The sequence below is a fragment of the Corapipo altera genome, unplaced genomic scaffold (assembly GCF_003945725.1).
Source record: "Corapipo altera isolate COAL_440 unplaced genomic scaffold, ASM394572v1 45, whole genome shotgun sequence".
In the NCBI taxonomy this organism is placed as follows: domain Eukaryota; kingdom Metazoa; phylum Chordata; class Aves; order Passeriformes; family Pipridae; genus Corapipo; species Corapipo altera.
In genome coordinates this window covers 3,861,836-3,879,135 of record NW_020884877.1, presented here as the reverse complement: position 1 = coordinate 3,879,135, position 17,300 = coordinate 3,861,836, and the positions used below count along the sequence as shown (strand labels likewise).

General features: G+C 42.9%; 1 protein-coding gene across 1 annotated transcript in view; it reads left to right on the top strand.

Annotated features, from left to right (window-relative positions):
- Positions 1-17,300, top strand: part of TMEFF2 (transmembrane protein with EGF like and two follistatin like domains 2) — a 127,553-nt gene that overhangs the window by 72,823 nt on the left and 37,430 nt on the right. The window contains exon 5 of the mRNA XM_027636862.1: positions 1,282-1,378. Coding sequence (XP_027492663.1) covers positions 1,282-1,378 — 97 coding nt within the window. The remainder of the gene's footprint in view (positions 1-1,281; positions 1,379-17,300) is intronic.

Below are 17,300 nucleotides of genomic sequence, written 5' to 3'. Positions count from 1 at the left end.
TGACAGAAGTTGCATAATTTGTACAGGGTATGGAAACAACTTTGTTGAAAAACAGGCATTGGGGTTACACTTGCTCTTCTAGGGGCAAAAGCCCTTTCTCCTCTAACAGCTTTGTGAAAGCTTGGGATTCTTGTCCTTTCTTGAGTAAATAACAAAAGCAGCCTATTCTGACACAAAAGCCTTTGGTAACAACACAAGTGTACCTCAAACGAATGATTTGTCCAGTCGATGTCACCGAGGCTTCCGACACACTTCAACGTGTCCACCAGCTTTGGTAGTTTGGACCCAAGTGTGCAGTAAACCCACACCACAGCACTGACTCCAAATGCAAGAGGGATGGCACTGCAGAGGCTGTTTGTGCAGATAACAATATCAGTCAAAGCTGATTGATGCTTAAATTCTGCGTTTGTTTAATAACTCTGCAACTGGCAGAAGGATATCGCTAGGTACAGTGTCTTGGTATAAAGTGGCATCCTTCAAAAGATATCAAAGGGTGTTTATGTACTTTAATACAAACATAGATAATGTTTCTTTTGGATCTTTTAACAAACCCCTTTTTGTACCTACCTTAGTGGTCTTTTTCTGCCTTTCAGTACTCAGCCATCAGTATTTTCTCGCACCCATATTTTTATTTTCCCCTTAGTCCCTTCATGTTTTTGGCTTAAGGGCCAGGTACAAACCTTACACAACTGCAGACATTGGGTTTCAAATTTAACCTGTGCTGGAGATTGTCCCCTCCTCTGGACAGCACTAAATCTTTCCTGCCAGAGATAACTAGTCCATGGGGCTCCTAACTGTACTTCTGCAGAGAAAAATGTTTTGCCTTTGGAATAGACTAGATTGCACTATATGGCAAGTAATTTCAAAACATTTTCAAGGAAAGCATCCCCTTGGGGCCATCTCAAGGCCTTCACGGGTAAAGGACACAAGGCAGCATGAGATGGTATCGATTCACCTCCATTATTTTCCCAGGGAACAAAGCAGTGAGGCACAGTGGGGACGGAACCTTCCTGGGATGCAGCTTGAAGGGAGTCATTGTTCAAGAGGAAAGAGGAAAGGAAGGGTCTTTCTCTGGTTTTTAACTCCAAAATTCAGGGAATTTTTCCCAGGCCACCATGGGAATGTCTGTGTTGGCCCCGTTCAGAAACAGCATTGGCCAGCCTCAGCTTTGTGAGCAGCACATTAAGCTGATGCAGTGAATAGATTTTTCTAGAGTGAGAGAAGTGCTTTGCTACAATGCCATCTTTACTAATGTATATTCTTCTGCTTTCCATCAAACAGTCAATGAAGGCTCAGGTGAAACCAATCAAAAAGAGACATCGACCTGTGACATTTGCCAATTTGGGGCAGAGTGTGATGAAGATGCAGAGGATGTTTGGTACAGTAATTTGCTCTACTCTTCTATTTTAATGAATGTTGTATTATTTAAAGGTACTGTGGTTTAGAAAGCATTACAAATGTAAGATACTCAATTTTCTGCACCCAGAGATTCATCTCAAAGTGAATGAGGTGGTTGTTATTCTGAAAAAAATGTATAAAACACTCTGGTTTATAATTTTGGAACATGCACAATTTAGACCAACTCTAGAAACACAGTTATCCATTTTGTTGCCATTATAACTTATGTTATTCCATCTGGGGTTTTACAGCTTCATACTTCAGTAAAAATAGAATTGGGAAAAATAATTGACCTAAAGCTTTTCCAGTTAGAAAGTATCATTAGTATTATCATCATGTTAATTCATGTGTGGCATTAGAAACGCTGGGAAATCTGTCTCACTTTTTCCTTGTTGCTGGAGTTGAAAACCTAACCTTCAATTGTTTGAAAAAATGAGAGTATACATTTAGACATTTTCTCAATGGAAATGGTTTTAATTTTTATTTTTTAAAAAATGTTTCAAACTTATTCGTGTTTTCTTATTACTTTAAACCTTAATTACATTAGCTGAAGGGAAATAATTCTACTTACTCAGATTTTTATTTTTTCATTTTGTATTTTGCCTAGGAACTATGGAAACATATATTAGGCCATCTCTGAGCTAATCATTTCATTGTGATTTTGGAATAGCCAATAGATCAAAAAGGTCACTATTCACAGAGTTTTAGTTCTAACACTGCCTTAATGCCCTGCCTCGTATTTCTATCCAAATAGCTAAAACTTAGAACAAAATAAGTCTTGCAAATGTTAGAGCTGTGGTCTGTATGGTGCTTCTAAAGCTGTGGGCTAGTGTTAGCTAAAGAATGGACACAGAGACTGGGCAGTGAGATGTCAATAAAGCAACATGGCCCAAGTTCTGACTTGGACAGTAAGAATGGAACAGAGAGGAGTCACCATTCAGTGATGGTGAACATGATAACTGGGCCCAGTGTTAGGCAGGTGACCTCACCCAGGCAAGGCACCCATGCCCTGTTGGTCAGGTTGGTTCTGGTCTTTAAAATAACCCAACTAAACAAACTGCAGAGTCCTTGCTCTGTCTCCAGTAATCAAAGGAAATGGTGGTGGTGAAAAACAGGAGCAAGGTGCATCATGGTTATAGGTTTCAGTAATGTAATGAAATTTGTGAGTGAGAAATTGCCTAATGTTGACTTTGCTTAAGGAAATTACCCCAGGTGTTACGATTTTCATTGTCTCCTTGGCTGGTTGTCCTTGAGAGCTTTCGTGGTGCAGTAAAGAAACAAAACCATGGTAAAATTAATATATCAAAATTCACAGTCTAGTGCTCATGTTTTCATAATTAAGTGCACTTCCAAATTGGAAGGCAGAAGAAGAGAGGGGCAAGGAATAAAATTAGCTACAAGATAACATTATTAATCATAAGCACTGAGTAGCAGTGTTTATTTTTTTCCAGAAATAGCTTGGTAAAATTGCCTGATCCAACTTACCCCAGTGTTCCCACTGCAGATTTTGCACTGTTTAACTCCTCCCCTTTGAAACAACTTGGCCTATATGGAGCAGCATAATGACAGCAGGAGCTGAGGTTCTCAATCTTTATTGACAGGCAGTCTTTCTGCAGGGGAAAGTGCTTCTCAGGGCAGGAAGCAGGGAAGGGCATTTACTGGGAGGATGCCATCAGACAAACTGTTATAAGGCAGGAAAGCCGATTTCCAAGCAGAAATACAAAGACCTTATAAAGCCTGTTAAAAGGTCTACTTTGAAGTAAACAACTTCATATGCCATAACAGTGCCCTGTTTTCCCATCCCTACCCCCTGATTAGTCTTGGATAAGCATCTTTCCAAAAAAAGAGTCTCCTAGCTTTTTCATTATTCTTATTTGTAGGAAAAAAGCGAACTACGTTCTAGACCCCTCTTTCAAATGTATGTTAATTGACTTTTCATGATTGGCACTAGATAGACATATTCCCCCACTCCCCCTGCCAAGATTTGTTGTGCAGAAAATGTCCTTAGATTAAGTGGGAAAAGAAATTTCAGATTTTTATTCGATTACTGGTTTTACGTGGATCAAATTTCAGATGTAAACAGGGCTCCTTTAGCTGTCTCACCTGACTGATGAGGTTTGTACAGTCCAAACGGGGTCAGCAGTTCCTGGTGGTCCCAGGACCTGTTATTACAGGATGACGAGCCCAGCAATGGCAGTGAATCCATATCAATCAGGAGTAGTTTGAGGGTGCAGGGACAGTGCCTGATCCATTCCAGGTAAGAGGGATGCAAGCTGGTAGCTGAGCCAGACTTCAGAGAGCTGGGGATGCGAGGCTGGCTGTTCGCCTAATATTTCTAGGGTGCCAGAGTAGATCAGAGAAGAGAGCACAGGTGTGATAGCAGATGTGGTTGTGCTGCTGATGATTTAAAGTGACAATTGACATTATTCTGCGTTGTCACAGTCTGTTATTTTGCAGACCATTATCATCTCTGGTTTAACTCTTACTGGTTTTTCTTTTGGTTTTTTTTTTCTTTTCTTTTTTTTTTTTGTTTATTCATTGCCAGTTGTCACTCATCTAAATTGTGCTATTGTACTGTGTCACCATTATTTTTAAATCTTTTTATTTGCCTAAAACCAATCTGTTAATGGCTAGACTCCTGGGATTCTGATGGGGGGTTTGGCACACAGAGGATTACTTGAAGGGGTAAGATTCTGGAAAGTATGAAGAAAAGGCAGAAAAGAAACCACTGTAATAACAGGTTTTCCATGGCATGTGAAAGCACATATGTTATTATCCTATTCTGCAGTCAAGTATCATGAGAGTGAATGCAATTTGGCATTCCATTAGTGAATCTCCTTCTCTAAGTTAAAAACAAAGACTGTTCAGTTGAAAGTCTTTAACATCTTGCTACTTTAATACGTGAAAGCTTCTTGTCACTAAGAGGATCGTGTATTACTGGCATTATTCCCACCTTTAATGCATTTTGCACCAGTGGGCTTCATGAATATTTAAAGCAGGGCAGTGGCTATGCTCTTTAGCACTGGATTACAATCTATTGGTAAATCAGGCATTTGGTGTTGCTTGCTTTGGGTTTTATTTCTGAACTGGCTAAGGAATAATTGATTTTGTCAGACAGGGCTACTCAACATAACACCAAGAGATATACTCAAAAGGAAATGAAGAATGAAGCGTAACATTTTGAACTGTGGTATATTTCTAAGATCTTCCAAAAAGCATCTATAAAATACTCACTGAATGTAAACAGTGCTCTCCAAATGGAGTGCCTACTCTCTGCTGAAGTGGCTTAGTTTCAGTACAGAACCACCATCAGAAACCTGGACTCCAGCATTAATCTCCTCCATATGGGCCACTTAGGAAATAAGAGCACTCCTTACACTGGACAAGCCAGGGTTTGCACAGGTACTGGGCAGCTATTTCAGAGGTCCACTGATGTGCCCAAAGTGGAAGGAGATAAATAATAGGAAAGACCCTTCTGTTGAATTTCCTTTTGGAAAACGCTGACAATAGAGAGGACAGGAGTATTTTCTCAAAACCAGATTAAAGCCTGCAAACCTCTGACTTGCAGAGTTAATCAAAATCAAAATGATGAATTGGGGTTAAATATGTGTCCCCTCAGAATTTCAATATTAGCAGATCAGCCAGCAGCAGTCTGGAAGTGCAGCATTGCCCACAGTAAGATGCAGGTTGCCAGCTGTAAGACAGACGTGCAGAGATGTGTAGTGTGCTCAGAGTGTGCTTCCCTTGCAGCCTGGCAGTGTCTGAGGAGGTGAGGAGACCCTCTCCACAGAGTGCTCCTCTGCCTGCCCCTTCCTCCCTCCTGGAGGTTGCAGGTGGAGGAGAGAGGCAGCAATATCTCTGGCAGGAGGTGCCTAACCCTGAAATGGGCCCCTTGGGGGTTTGCACCAGTAATAAAAGGGGCGTAATTGCCCTTGCTGTTTTCTGCATCTCCATCCCACACACCCCAGGGACTCCTCCTTGGCTGGGTGTAGGTTACTGTACTCTACCATAGGCACCATGCTTGTGGTAGGCACCTTCCCTCCCTCTTCACAAGCCTGGCCCACACTGGAGGAGCCTTTTCCATTTCTTGCCAGCAGACAAGGATCCCACCACGTGGGTCCAGCTCCGGAGAGGATGCTGAAGCTGTTCTGTGGGGACACTGGGCCCCTGATGACCCTAGGCTGGGAGCCTGGGGGAAGCCATCCAGGTCTGAATGAAGGAGCTTGGCATGCTCAGCGTCTAGGTCAGTGGGTGAAGGAAGGAGAGTTGTTCCCAGGCATGCTGTGTGGCTGGGTGATATTCCCAAGTGAGGTGGTGACGCTGCAGCATTATTACAGCAGGTCCCTTGTGTCCTGCACTTTTTTCTGCATGGCTGGGACAGTAAACTCCACTTACCCAAGGCAGACAGGCACATACACAAAACGTATAAAGAAGATGAACTGCCTCAGTCCCTTGTTTCATATTTTACTGTTAATCACTGATACATCTAGTTTGGGTAAATGCTCCTATAAGGCAAGTGGACAGTCTGCAGCTCATGAGAATGACAAAACCACATTCTCATGCAAATAAGTTGCACTGTACATGGGAGATAATCTGTGCAAATCATGCAGCTGCCATCTGCAGCGACCCCTATAATCAATATTGCTCTAGCAATCAATATTTATCTTTATTATAGTATAGAAAGAAAACTAATGTGAAAGAAGCTAATGGTTTTGCCAGCTTCTCAATCCACACAGCAATTAGGTCAGTCGGCTTTGGGTCCCTTCCCCCTTCCATCAGTTGCTCTCAACCAGAGCATTTGCAAACAAGATGCTGTACTGATATAAAGTACTAAAAGGTAGTTTGAAGTCTCACATACATTACACGGGTATTGGCTGCTTCGTGTTCAGCGGTGTGTATAATAACTATGTGTGACCTACTTGTTCCAGATGCAGAAACAACGAGCTGCTTTAACATCTGCAATGTCCTGAGCGTTATACAGTATATATATTGCTGTTTTCTGCTTCTTTTTTGTCTCTTTTAGTGAAAAAGTGGATCACTATTCATGGCTGGGTATAACACTTAAACATACAAATTGAACTTGTGGTTCAAATAAACGTGGAAATGGAATTAAATCATTAAAAATACACAATTCTGTAAAAACTTACATTTCTGCCTAAGTTGAGATCATACCTAGGGCATGAAGTGAAGCTGCTTCTGCAGAAATCTTTACATGAAGCTTAATAGTCATCCCTAATAAGAGTCCAGGCCAGGGTTTGCAGAGGGTAGTAAAGGCACTGCAGCACACAATCTCTGCATTGCACAGCAACAGATGGCCAAGCATCTTACACCTTCTTACACCCATGTCACTTATCTTAGCCCCAACCTGATAACAGAGCTACCTCCAGTGCCTACCCGGAAATTAGCCCAGTTCTGTCTCTGGTAACTGCTAATGTTTCATTTGATGCTTGTTCTATGGTTAAAAGATTTTGAAATAGAAGGAAAGCAGCTGACTTCCAGGGTAACTGTTGAGATGCCATGTGGAGATAACTGTAGAGACACCATGCAGTGGGCTAAGAGTCAGCAATACTGGAAAAAATGTAGCCTAAGCAACTGGACATTGGTCATTTAATGGTCTGCAATGCAGGACAAACCATGAGAAAAGTTAGGCTAAACAAGATGGCACCTACCTGTATGTTCTGTTTTAATTATAAAGCCTGCTCTGAGAAAGGATTGGGTTGGTGGCTTCTGTTGGAGCCTCATCAGCCAGATCCTGCTGCCTCTGGGATATGAGAGCAGCCTGGGGCTGTGGAAAGAAATGACACGTGAACTGGCACAAAAGTGAGAAAACTAGCAAAATACAAAATTGTAGTTTGAATTGCTGTCCACAGCACAAACAAGAACAATGTTGCAGCAGCTGCAGCTTAGGTGAAAGCTTCAGCTTATTAGAAACCAGTGTCTAGACATCATGTTAGACTCAGAAAATAAGGTCCCCAGGTCAGCATTGCATGAACACCACTGTTCCTATCAGGTAAGATACTGAGATATTTTAGGGCTCTTTCAGAGGGCAGTTTCAACCTAAAACTAGCCTAGGTGAAAAAGTGACTTCATACCCCACCATAACTAGAGAAAGACCCCCACTGACTTCTAAAAGACCTTAAATCAAGCCAAAGTTATGTGGCTTTCCTCTTTCTCAGAATGATTCTGCAGAAAGAGGAGAAGATGTGGAAGAGAATGTTAACTTGATTTTCAATGGGTGTTTCTCTTAAGAGAAGATATGGTCCAGTTCTGCAGTTCACAGAGGAGGATGAGGGACTGAGCACCTTGTATTTCTAAACTGATTGCACTACTAGTGGCTTGGCTAGAAAGTTAATGCTTGGAAAACCGGTGGCTTGTTTGACCATCTGGTGAAATTGTTTTCTCTACATACATTTTATTTGGGTTTAGTTAAAACCAACCATTTTTCCCAGTCAGGTGAGTTTCAGAAAATCGCCTTACCATCTCTGCATCCTTCATCCTCTGCCAAAATAGCCTATTTAATTTTGAAGTGAGTCTGATTCCCAACTCCTTTAGGGTGATGGTTTGGAGAATTTGACCTTTCTATCCATTGAGTCAATGCAATTCTTCAGAGGCTTATGTTCATTTGAGTAAGTCCTGCCTTTCCAGATTCTCAGGATTTATTTTCTTAATAACATTCTTTAAAAAAAAACCAACTTGTTTTAACATAAGCCAAGATTGTCTGGAGTTACTTATGCTTCATAGTGTTTTATTACCAATACACTTTGGAACACTCTGGTAAATAATTCAGCCTACACAAAGAAATTGGCTATATTTTCTCTATACATCGAGGAAGTCTGTCGTGTAGACTATATATCACAGCTCTAAATGTTCTCAGATAAATGCAAACCCACATTGTATTCCATCTGTACTACTCACACAAGTAGGTTTTTAGGGACCTTATACGACACATCCATCTCTTATCCAAACACCAGAATCCCTAACATTTGGTTTTGTAATAAAAAAGACATTTTTTATCTTTTGCAATTACAGCAAAACTTGCTGTGTGTCCAGGGGATAATACCCTATACAGTCATAAAGCTTATAGTTGTTTTTTTTCCTTGTGCTCCTCTTTTCAGATGCTCATCCAAACTTGCTTTTCAGTTCAGAAGGTGAACTTGCAGTTTATGGAAGTCATGAAAGTTATTCCACTGACTTCAGTGAAACAAAAGTTCTCTCCTAGTTTGGTAACTATGGAGTAACTTCTCAGTGGAGCCTTTTGCTGGTAGAAGGGAGAACAGACTCTGTTGGAGTGTAAATGCTCTGTCATTCACACAGTGCAAAAGAATGACTTGGAAATTGTGATGATAAAAGCAGAATTTGCTTTACTGACTGCTTCAATTGCTTCAGAGGAAATATTGATTTGTGAAAAGCCAAAAATAACTTCTGAGATTTTTGGGGGGTTTTCATGTCTTACAGTGCCATACCCCTGTAGGAGCAAGACAGAAATTCTTTTGAAATTTGGGGGAGGAAGGCTTATAAGATATGTAGTCATCATTTGTCTCAACAGTTACTAGTTTGTCAGCATTAGAGTTGGGGAAAACAGCTGCAATAATTTAAAAAGTGTGGCTCAGAATAGCCCAATTTTCCATTAGGTTTCCATGGCAAAAATACCTACCTGTGTGGTGTGTGAACGGGAGGCACGTAGGGATGCAGGGATGACTGGTCATGGCAGAGAAAGCTGGAGGGCTGGGTGGGGAAAGGACAGAGGACTGTGGAAGCAGGGAGGTAACCTAAAGCTAACTTGAAGCTAGTCCAGTTTGTTGTTTTCTGGAAAGTGGGGAGGGGCTGCAGTGGCTGCCCACGTTCAGGGGCTCAGGGAAAGTTTTGGGGCTGCTACCTAAGGGTGGGAGGAAGGTTGTCCTCACCTGCCTTCCCTCTGCCTGGCTTTGAGGCTGGAATGGCACACCCAGCATGAGCAGGTGAATGAAACATTTATATGGTGGGGATGGCTGGAGGATGTGTGGGGTAGCAGCTCATAAGGCATTGAGGTGTTGTGGCTGTGGACTGTGCTAACACTGATCTGTACCTATTACAAGAGTGCATGTGTGTGGCTCAGCATTGTATGAGGCAGCAACAGCATCCCTCTGTGTTTTCAGGAAATGTATACAACACATACACATGACAGCAGGGTGGAGAGCAACCATTGGATGTGCCCAGTTTAACAGGGGAGGAAATGAACCCAAGGTTTTGGGGAATTTTTTACTCCTCTGCCACCAGATGTGACTGTGGTTTTCAGTCCTAGGTAGGAAAATGTCGCAGCCTTCTGAGTGTGTGCCTTTATTCACACTGAAAGGAATGTTTTTGGCAGTCTCTTTTGTTCTCTTGCTGTAATACAGGATGTTGTAAAGATCCTGCCTGGCTCCTGACGCTTTGTGGGAGGTACACAAAAGGGTCCCTTTGGGCTCTGCAAGGGCAAAGCTGTGTGCAGGTGCTCCAAGGCTTGGTTTGTAACCCCACGGTTACATTGGTTGTGTAACCCCGTGGCTGGGAGAGCCTGGGCTCACCAGGCTGTGAAAGTGCACATAAGGGATGATAATATGATAATGCGCATCAGATATTAATGTGCATTGACACATAATCGTCTGCGTACATCAAGGCATTACAGCATGAAAGAGCAAATGCAGAGGCCTTGGAGAGCAACATGCTTTTACACCTTTTCCCCCCCCTCTGCTTTCTCTTAGCCTTGTTATTTAAAAGTAAGTGTTCCTCCCTCCCTGGCCCCCCATTTAGCCAAAGTCATCCCCCAGCAGTAAACTGAGCGGTGCCTTCACGACGGCCTATTTAGTCGCAATAAAAAGCCGATTGGCCTAATGCGCAATCAAGAAAGGAGTGACATTTATTGCTTCAGTTTTACGATGCTGTGAACTGAGCAAGATTTGGAGCCTTACAGTGCCTTCAGGGGGCAGGAGATCACCAGCAATGAATTGTATTTATACCTTTTCCAATTTCCTACCAGCATTTTAGCAATAAATAGACTGTTGTTATTGAGTTTTATGTAAGTATGTTTACGAAAGCAGGAATACAACTTTGTAGCTCAGAATTACATGTGTTGGCTAAATAGATCAGCAGAGAGAATAACTATGTAAAACACTGGGAAAGCACTTACCAATTTATTATCAAATGTCTTAATAGAATGCTTCATCTCTTCCATCCCACTTTATGTTACTATTAAAATAGAACTGCCTCCATTGCAGAAGGTCAGAGGCTCCTTCACACACCCATGTTGGAACATCGAGGGCCACGGTTTGTTCACACATCTAAACCATTAAAAATACATCCCATGCATTAAATATGAGCTTGAGGAAAACTCAATAGTAGCTGACGCAGAGGGCTGACCTCAGCTCTCACAGCCCCTGCGGAGCAGCAGGTGTCCCTTCCTCAGAGTCCATCTCCTGCCCTGGTCCCTTCCCACATGGAGGCTGCAGCTAAAAGCCTGTGTGACATGTCCCCAGACATACAGATTTAATTGCTTTCTCTCAGCCTGCCCATTTTGTAATGGAGCTCTCCCTTGTGGAGGAGCATGGGCGCCCCAGGGATACCTGTCCTGGCCAGTACTTACTCCTTTTTCAAGGAGCTCCAGGTGGATTCCACTGATCTGTCTCCCAGACCTGAAGAAGGTTACTGTCATCTCATTAGTTTGCTGGCAAGGATATGTCCTTCAGATGGCACATTTCCTTTGCTCATCTGTCTTCCTTTCCCTGGCAGCAGCACTTTCCCTTGGGGCTTGATCCCAAAAGCAGCCATCCACTGTGGTCATCGTGAGACAGCCATAGAGTTACAGAATATGCTGACCTGGAAGGGACCCACAAGGATCATCAAGCCCCAACCCTTAACCCTGCCCAGGACATCCCCATAAGTCACACCATGTGCCTGAGAGCATCATCCAAACACTTTTTGAACTTTGTCAGACTTGGTGCTGTGACCACTGCCCTGAGGAGCCTGTTCAGTGTCCAGCCACCCTCTGGGTGAAGAATCTTTTTCTAATATCCAACCTAAACCTCCCCTGACACAACTTCAGGAGAGGCAACTTCCCCAGCCAGTCCTAATGCCTAGTTTCATACAGCAGCTTTCACCTACAGACCTGAATGCTCTGAGGAAAAAGAAGGTTACTGCTGCACCCTCCTTGAACGTGCAGAGAAGCAATTTGCTTGAGTGCCAGTCTCAAACCTGTGGACTGAGATCTCATTTCCCTGCTGTGCAGGATGACATGAGGTTACCTTTCCTTATTGCTGTCTGTGCAGAAGGTGCAAGCAGTGCCTGAAGGAAAGTCTGGAAGAATCCTCCAAAAATTTTGTTAAATATCTAGACTGGATTTTGTTTTGTGATTAAAGGCAGCTAACCAAGCAGGGCAGCCTGGAGTATGCAGCCAGTTCAGATGGCACTGCCCCAGGCAGGTCTCCTCAGAACCATGAACCACACGTGTTTAAGGATGCAGAACAGTTTATGGTGAGCAGTATGGTTTTGCACACCTGGAGGCAGTCTTTACATTGAGTCTTTTTCCACAGTTTTCTTCTCACTATTTTTAGGAAGGTCACTTCTAAGCCTTTCCTTCCCCACCAGCAGTGGATGACTCATGTGTTGTGAGGGGTTGGCTGGAAGGACACTGGTCTCTGCTAGCCAAAAGGCCATCATCCCTTTACCTTCACTGATAAATCAGAGCTTGCCTTCCACTTTCAGAAGTAACTTCTAGTGTTGATAACAACGGTGTTACCAGAAATTTGTCGCTGGTCCCAGATGGTGCTACAGTTCTCTGTGAACAGATCAGTCCTTCTGGTATGGCAAGGTCTGTGCCAGGACCTGCAGCTAGATAGTGTCCCATGCTTCCCACTGGACACTGCAGTATTCCCACTGGCTGTTGCAGGCTGAGGTGAAACGCTGGGATTTGTGGAAACAGTTCTCGTTATTCTTCTGGCTTCAAAAAAGGAGCGAACAATGTCAGCAGTCTGAGGCACACAGCAATAAACCGTTCGTGAAGGACAGCCTCAAATGTTTACAGAGAGAGAAACAGTCAGCAAAGCTTTGTTTTAGCACAGACTACAGAGACGTGAAGGACACCAAGTGTTGGCAAACCATAAAAAGGCATTTATTTTATTCTGTGGGTTTTAAATAAACTTCACACGTTAGATACCTGCAGACACTAGAACTGGCATGTGCACAGAATTAGAATGTTCTGCTCTGGTCACACAGCTAGTGTGAGGGTTTTTCCATGATTCTTCAAACCCATTCATCAGACTTGTAATTCTCTGTTTGGCTTTAAAGCATCCAATCTAGCAAAGATTGCTTTATACAACTTAGTTCCTTTTAAATAGGAATGATATTTAAAAAAAATATATGTGACACATTCATTTTACCCTAAAGGTGTTAGCATACAGTTCAATGTACTGTTGAGGGCACCAAAGGCATCAGGAAGCCAGATGAAGGTCGTATTATAATTGGTGCTGTGAATTGGAAGAAGGAAGCAAAGGTGAATTTTGTGATACTTTTTGTCAAAAACTTAGCAAAAAAAGTTATGGGGTAAAAATTAGAGAACTAGGAATCAAATTGCAGTGTCTTGCACAGCAAATTAAAATGTTTTTCGTGAGCTGCAGTCTCCAGGATGACTTCTTGAAAACCGGTGAAGTGTGAGACCATCTCCTCACCGAGCTCCAGGAAGGAGGCAGTGCCCAAGAACTCTCCTCAGGGCTGTAAAGCAAGGTGTCACAGGGAGCAGTCCAAGAAAATGTTTTGGAACAACCTCCATGAGCTGCCATAAAAAAACCCGTGCTCTGAAAAATCCACACGTATTTTTAAGCATTGCCAGTCAGTCCCTGCTACTGAGCAGCAGCAGCGTGGCAGCTGTACAGCGATTGCCCAAGCTCCTGGCTCTGCACTCCAGCTACGCTCCCAGAGTGTGTTGCATTTGGTATGCAAGGAAGGGCATCAGTAAATATATTCACCACTTTAGTGCATTTTAGCTTGACATGTGTCCAGTGAACAATATTTTGGGCTCTTGCAGTGAAAAAAGCAGGGGGAAAAAAAAAATATCACCTGATTGTTCAGCGCTTCCTTGTGTTATGATGCTTTGGGGTCCTTCAAATCATTTTCATTATGCACTACATAATAATAAAAATCTCTATGCAGTATGCTGATAATTCCGTGCATGGTCTCTGTGATTTCTAATTGTTTGAATAACAGGATGCTATTGAAATGCCATGCAGAAACACTGCATCACCCTGAGGGAATCAAGCTTTTCTCCTTTTACTCCTGGTGAAGATAAACATTTGAACAGTTGAAATAGGTAAAATATCCCAGGGAAACCGCTGTGCAAAGTAGACATGCTAAAACCTTTAGTGCAGAAGCTGTGCTGCAAAGGACAAAAAGGAAAAATAAATTAGATAAATGAATAAATAAATAAATAAATAACATTGAATGGAAGGCACTCGCAATAAGCCATGCTTTTTCTTCTCCTGTGATCTTAAAGCAGAAGAGAAGCACTTGCAGGCCCAGGAAAGAAATACCGCGTGCTATTTTTGTGCTGCCATTATAAAATATGTATTGTTTATTGTTCTGCACTGCAGCTAAAGTTTTGCATCAGCCTCAAAATTACAGCAAAGTTTGTTTTGAAGAAGACATGCAGTGTCTCTATTCTTTAAGCCTGTTAATGATGTTCTTAAGAATGCAGTGTTAGGATTTCAATCTCCTGGCAAGCACAGACAGGTTGTAGGGTATGATTCATAGAAAGAGTAAAATACTGTGCACCAGTGTGCATTATGAATGTATTTTATATATATGTATGTCAGTGTACCTATGTTCAGCTGCATGCAAAACCAGGCAATGGTACCAGGCAGTTTTGTCTCTTGGCTGGAGGCATCGTTGGGTGCCACCCTCTTGAGCTGTGCTCCACACGCTGCAGGGACCACTGTGGGGCAGTGAGTTTGACCAGGCTACCAAAAGTCCCTATTGACTCTGTATTGAGGGTGCCAGGACTTTGCACTAAAACTTTACTCTCTGTGAAATGGGTATAATAGTACCAGGTCATTGCTGCTGTAGGGCTGTATGAGATCACTGTAAAGCTTAATGGTGTACTGGCAGATGGGCTGAGGGTCAGAGGCAGGAGCTCATATTTATATGGTCCTTTTGACACTGATGTGGAAACTAAGGTGTGCGCAAGCGCCCTGGAGCAATCCAGTTTAGCTGCCTGTGTGTGCAGGCAGCTTTGAGGATGGGTGATGTGCCGAGGTGGGTACAGAGGTGACCTGTCACTGCTCCCCGGTAAGGGGGTATCGCAGGCAGTGAGTTTTAACAAGGCGCGATGCCGGTCTGAGGAGGCTAGCTGAGCTCCCAGAGGCTGGGTCTACCCAGCCTGGTTAACCTTGCCAGTCCTTGCTTAGAGCTGGTTCAAGTATCTCTGCGTGGTGTTGTGTTGAGACACATTAAACGTACCCAAAGCTGCCTGGGTAAAGTGAGCTCTCCCACCAGCCTCCTGACACGGGGCTGAACCGTGGTACGATGTGTGCACGGATGTTGAGGCGTAATGTTAAGCCTGGCTTCATTTCAGCTTGCCTGCTGGTAATGTCAACAAAGATGCCCTGTGTACCAGAGAGAAAAACCTTGCAGGAATCCTAATGATAGAGAAGGCATTTGGGACTGATTGCCACGCTCTTTATGCAGGAATATACTGCCAGGTTGGCTTTAAATGGGCATTTAATGTCCTACTTGGAGGGGCAGGGGGCTTGGAGAGGACCATGCTGACATCCAGAAATTTCAGCTTCTGATCACCATTTTCTAGTCAGAGCAGAGGAAGATAAGAAATGTCTCTAGTGAAAATATCATAAATGTACAACAACTGTGGTTTTATTTATACACTGTTTTATGGCAAAGGAAAGGCTTTGGGCTTTTGTATGCTGCAAAATGTTGTTGGTTTTTTCTTGCTTTTTTTATTTTTTGCCTGAAGAAAATATATAACGTTTAGAATGATTGCAGAATGGAACATTACTTTCCCTGTAAAATAGCGCTTGCTGAGACGTGGTGGGATCTCACACTTGACCAAATTAGCATATGCGCTCAAATATCAGAGCTCTGACTAGTAAAAATAACACTAGATTTGCATTTTCACATTTTTAGCTCTTGCTTTCCTGTCTGTTTGGTTTTATGCCTTTTTTCTTGACTGACAATTCTCTTTGTGGCAGATTTATTGCTGTTCTGCTGTTTGGACCCTGTAATCAACTAGACACTTGGCTGAAGACGTTAGTCATTTCATTAAGTACTTTTTTGCAGATATCTCAGACACAATTTTCTGTTGCTCTGGTTCCAAAAAGCAAATGACCCATGGCCAGCAAAGCCTGAATATGAATCTTTAATAAACAGAGGTAGTACAAACAATGCTCTCAGGTTTCCAAACAGCAGAGGGCTAATTAAAAGATGTTGAATGGGGAAGAACTGCCATTGCCATCTCGCTCATCTGACAGAAATGTGCCTGCATCTGTTCCCAATGAAACCGCTCTTTTGGAAGCATTGTCTCATTTATCCTCCTTGCTTCTAGTCAGAGCTACATAGGAAACCTTCCTCGTGCTATGTTCAGGTACTGGATAGTAATTTTTTTTAATTATTTTTCAGTAATACATTGCTGAAAACAAATTTTGAATAGTTGTCTTAGGAGTAAACATAAAGCATAGAGTGGGGTTCTTTTTGTCATCACCATGTCGCTGATGGTTATACTCTATTCATGAACTAAGGAAATATAATTATAGCATTCCCTTACCCTTCATTCTCTCATTTTATTGAGACACCTCCTTAAAACTCAGTTCCTCCCTCCAGGGACAGTCCTTCATAGCCATGAATCCTGTCTCCAGTTGCTTGCTCTCTGCAGGCAAAGGTACTCTCTCTGCCCAGAAAATAATACCATATGTTATTTGCAGAAGCGTGGGGAGTTAGGAGAACTGCACTCACCCGTGCCTGGTTTATGGACCCCATTAATTTTTAGAGAGACTGATTCAATAGAAAGCCAAGTTGGCTGCTCCAGCTTGGCCAAGCAGCCTGCTGCAGCACATCACCATCACTGCTGGGCCATAGACCTCTGGGGTCTGGGCAGCATTTTTTCATGGTCAGGATCTGGGCAGGAGATGACTTCTTTGTGCTCTTCTCTTATTTCCCTGGGAAGGAGAGAAGCATGTTAATCGAGTGAAATAGCAACAGTCACTCCTCAAATGCCCATGGGTTCCCTTGTGCTGTTGAGTACAATCTTTGCAGTTACTGCCTTGACAGAAGCTTGCAGACCAGAGTGCAGCAACATGTACCCCACAAGTCAGTAGTGAGGCACAGGGAGGTGCCTTTCAGCATCTTACCTGCCTCAGGCTAAGGTCAGCTCTGCCAGATCTCCCACAGGCACCCTCCTGAGCTTCTCCTGCATGTTGGCTGCAGAGCTGCATCTCTGCCTGCAGACACCTTCTGGTTCATCCTGGATGTGACGTTCTCATGACAAGGCCCAGCAATGTCATCAAGCAGTGCTGCAGGATGCACCTTGGAAAGTCAGCCCAAAATCTTCTGAGGAGGTGCCCAGGTTTGCCTGTTGGACAGTCTTTTTAGTTTGCTTTGTTTATTTTGCTTCTGTGATCACCAGAGTAACCAAATAGGTTGCTGGATGTTCAGCTCCTCTAAGATTATCATCATATGAAATTAAGTGGAATAAAGTAAAGCATATAAAAGAAGGAGAATTCATCAGAGACTATCACAATGACCTGAAAGAAAAGACAGAAAATTAGCCTTGTTTAATGATTGTTTATGGTGGAAGCCCAAATTTTAATCAATTAACATAGGAGCCCATTACTTGAAAGATGCATTGGGCCTGTGAGACAGCATCCAGTGTTTCTTCCTTTCTCAGGGGA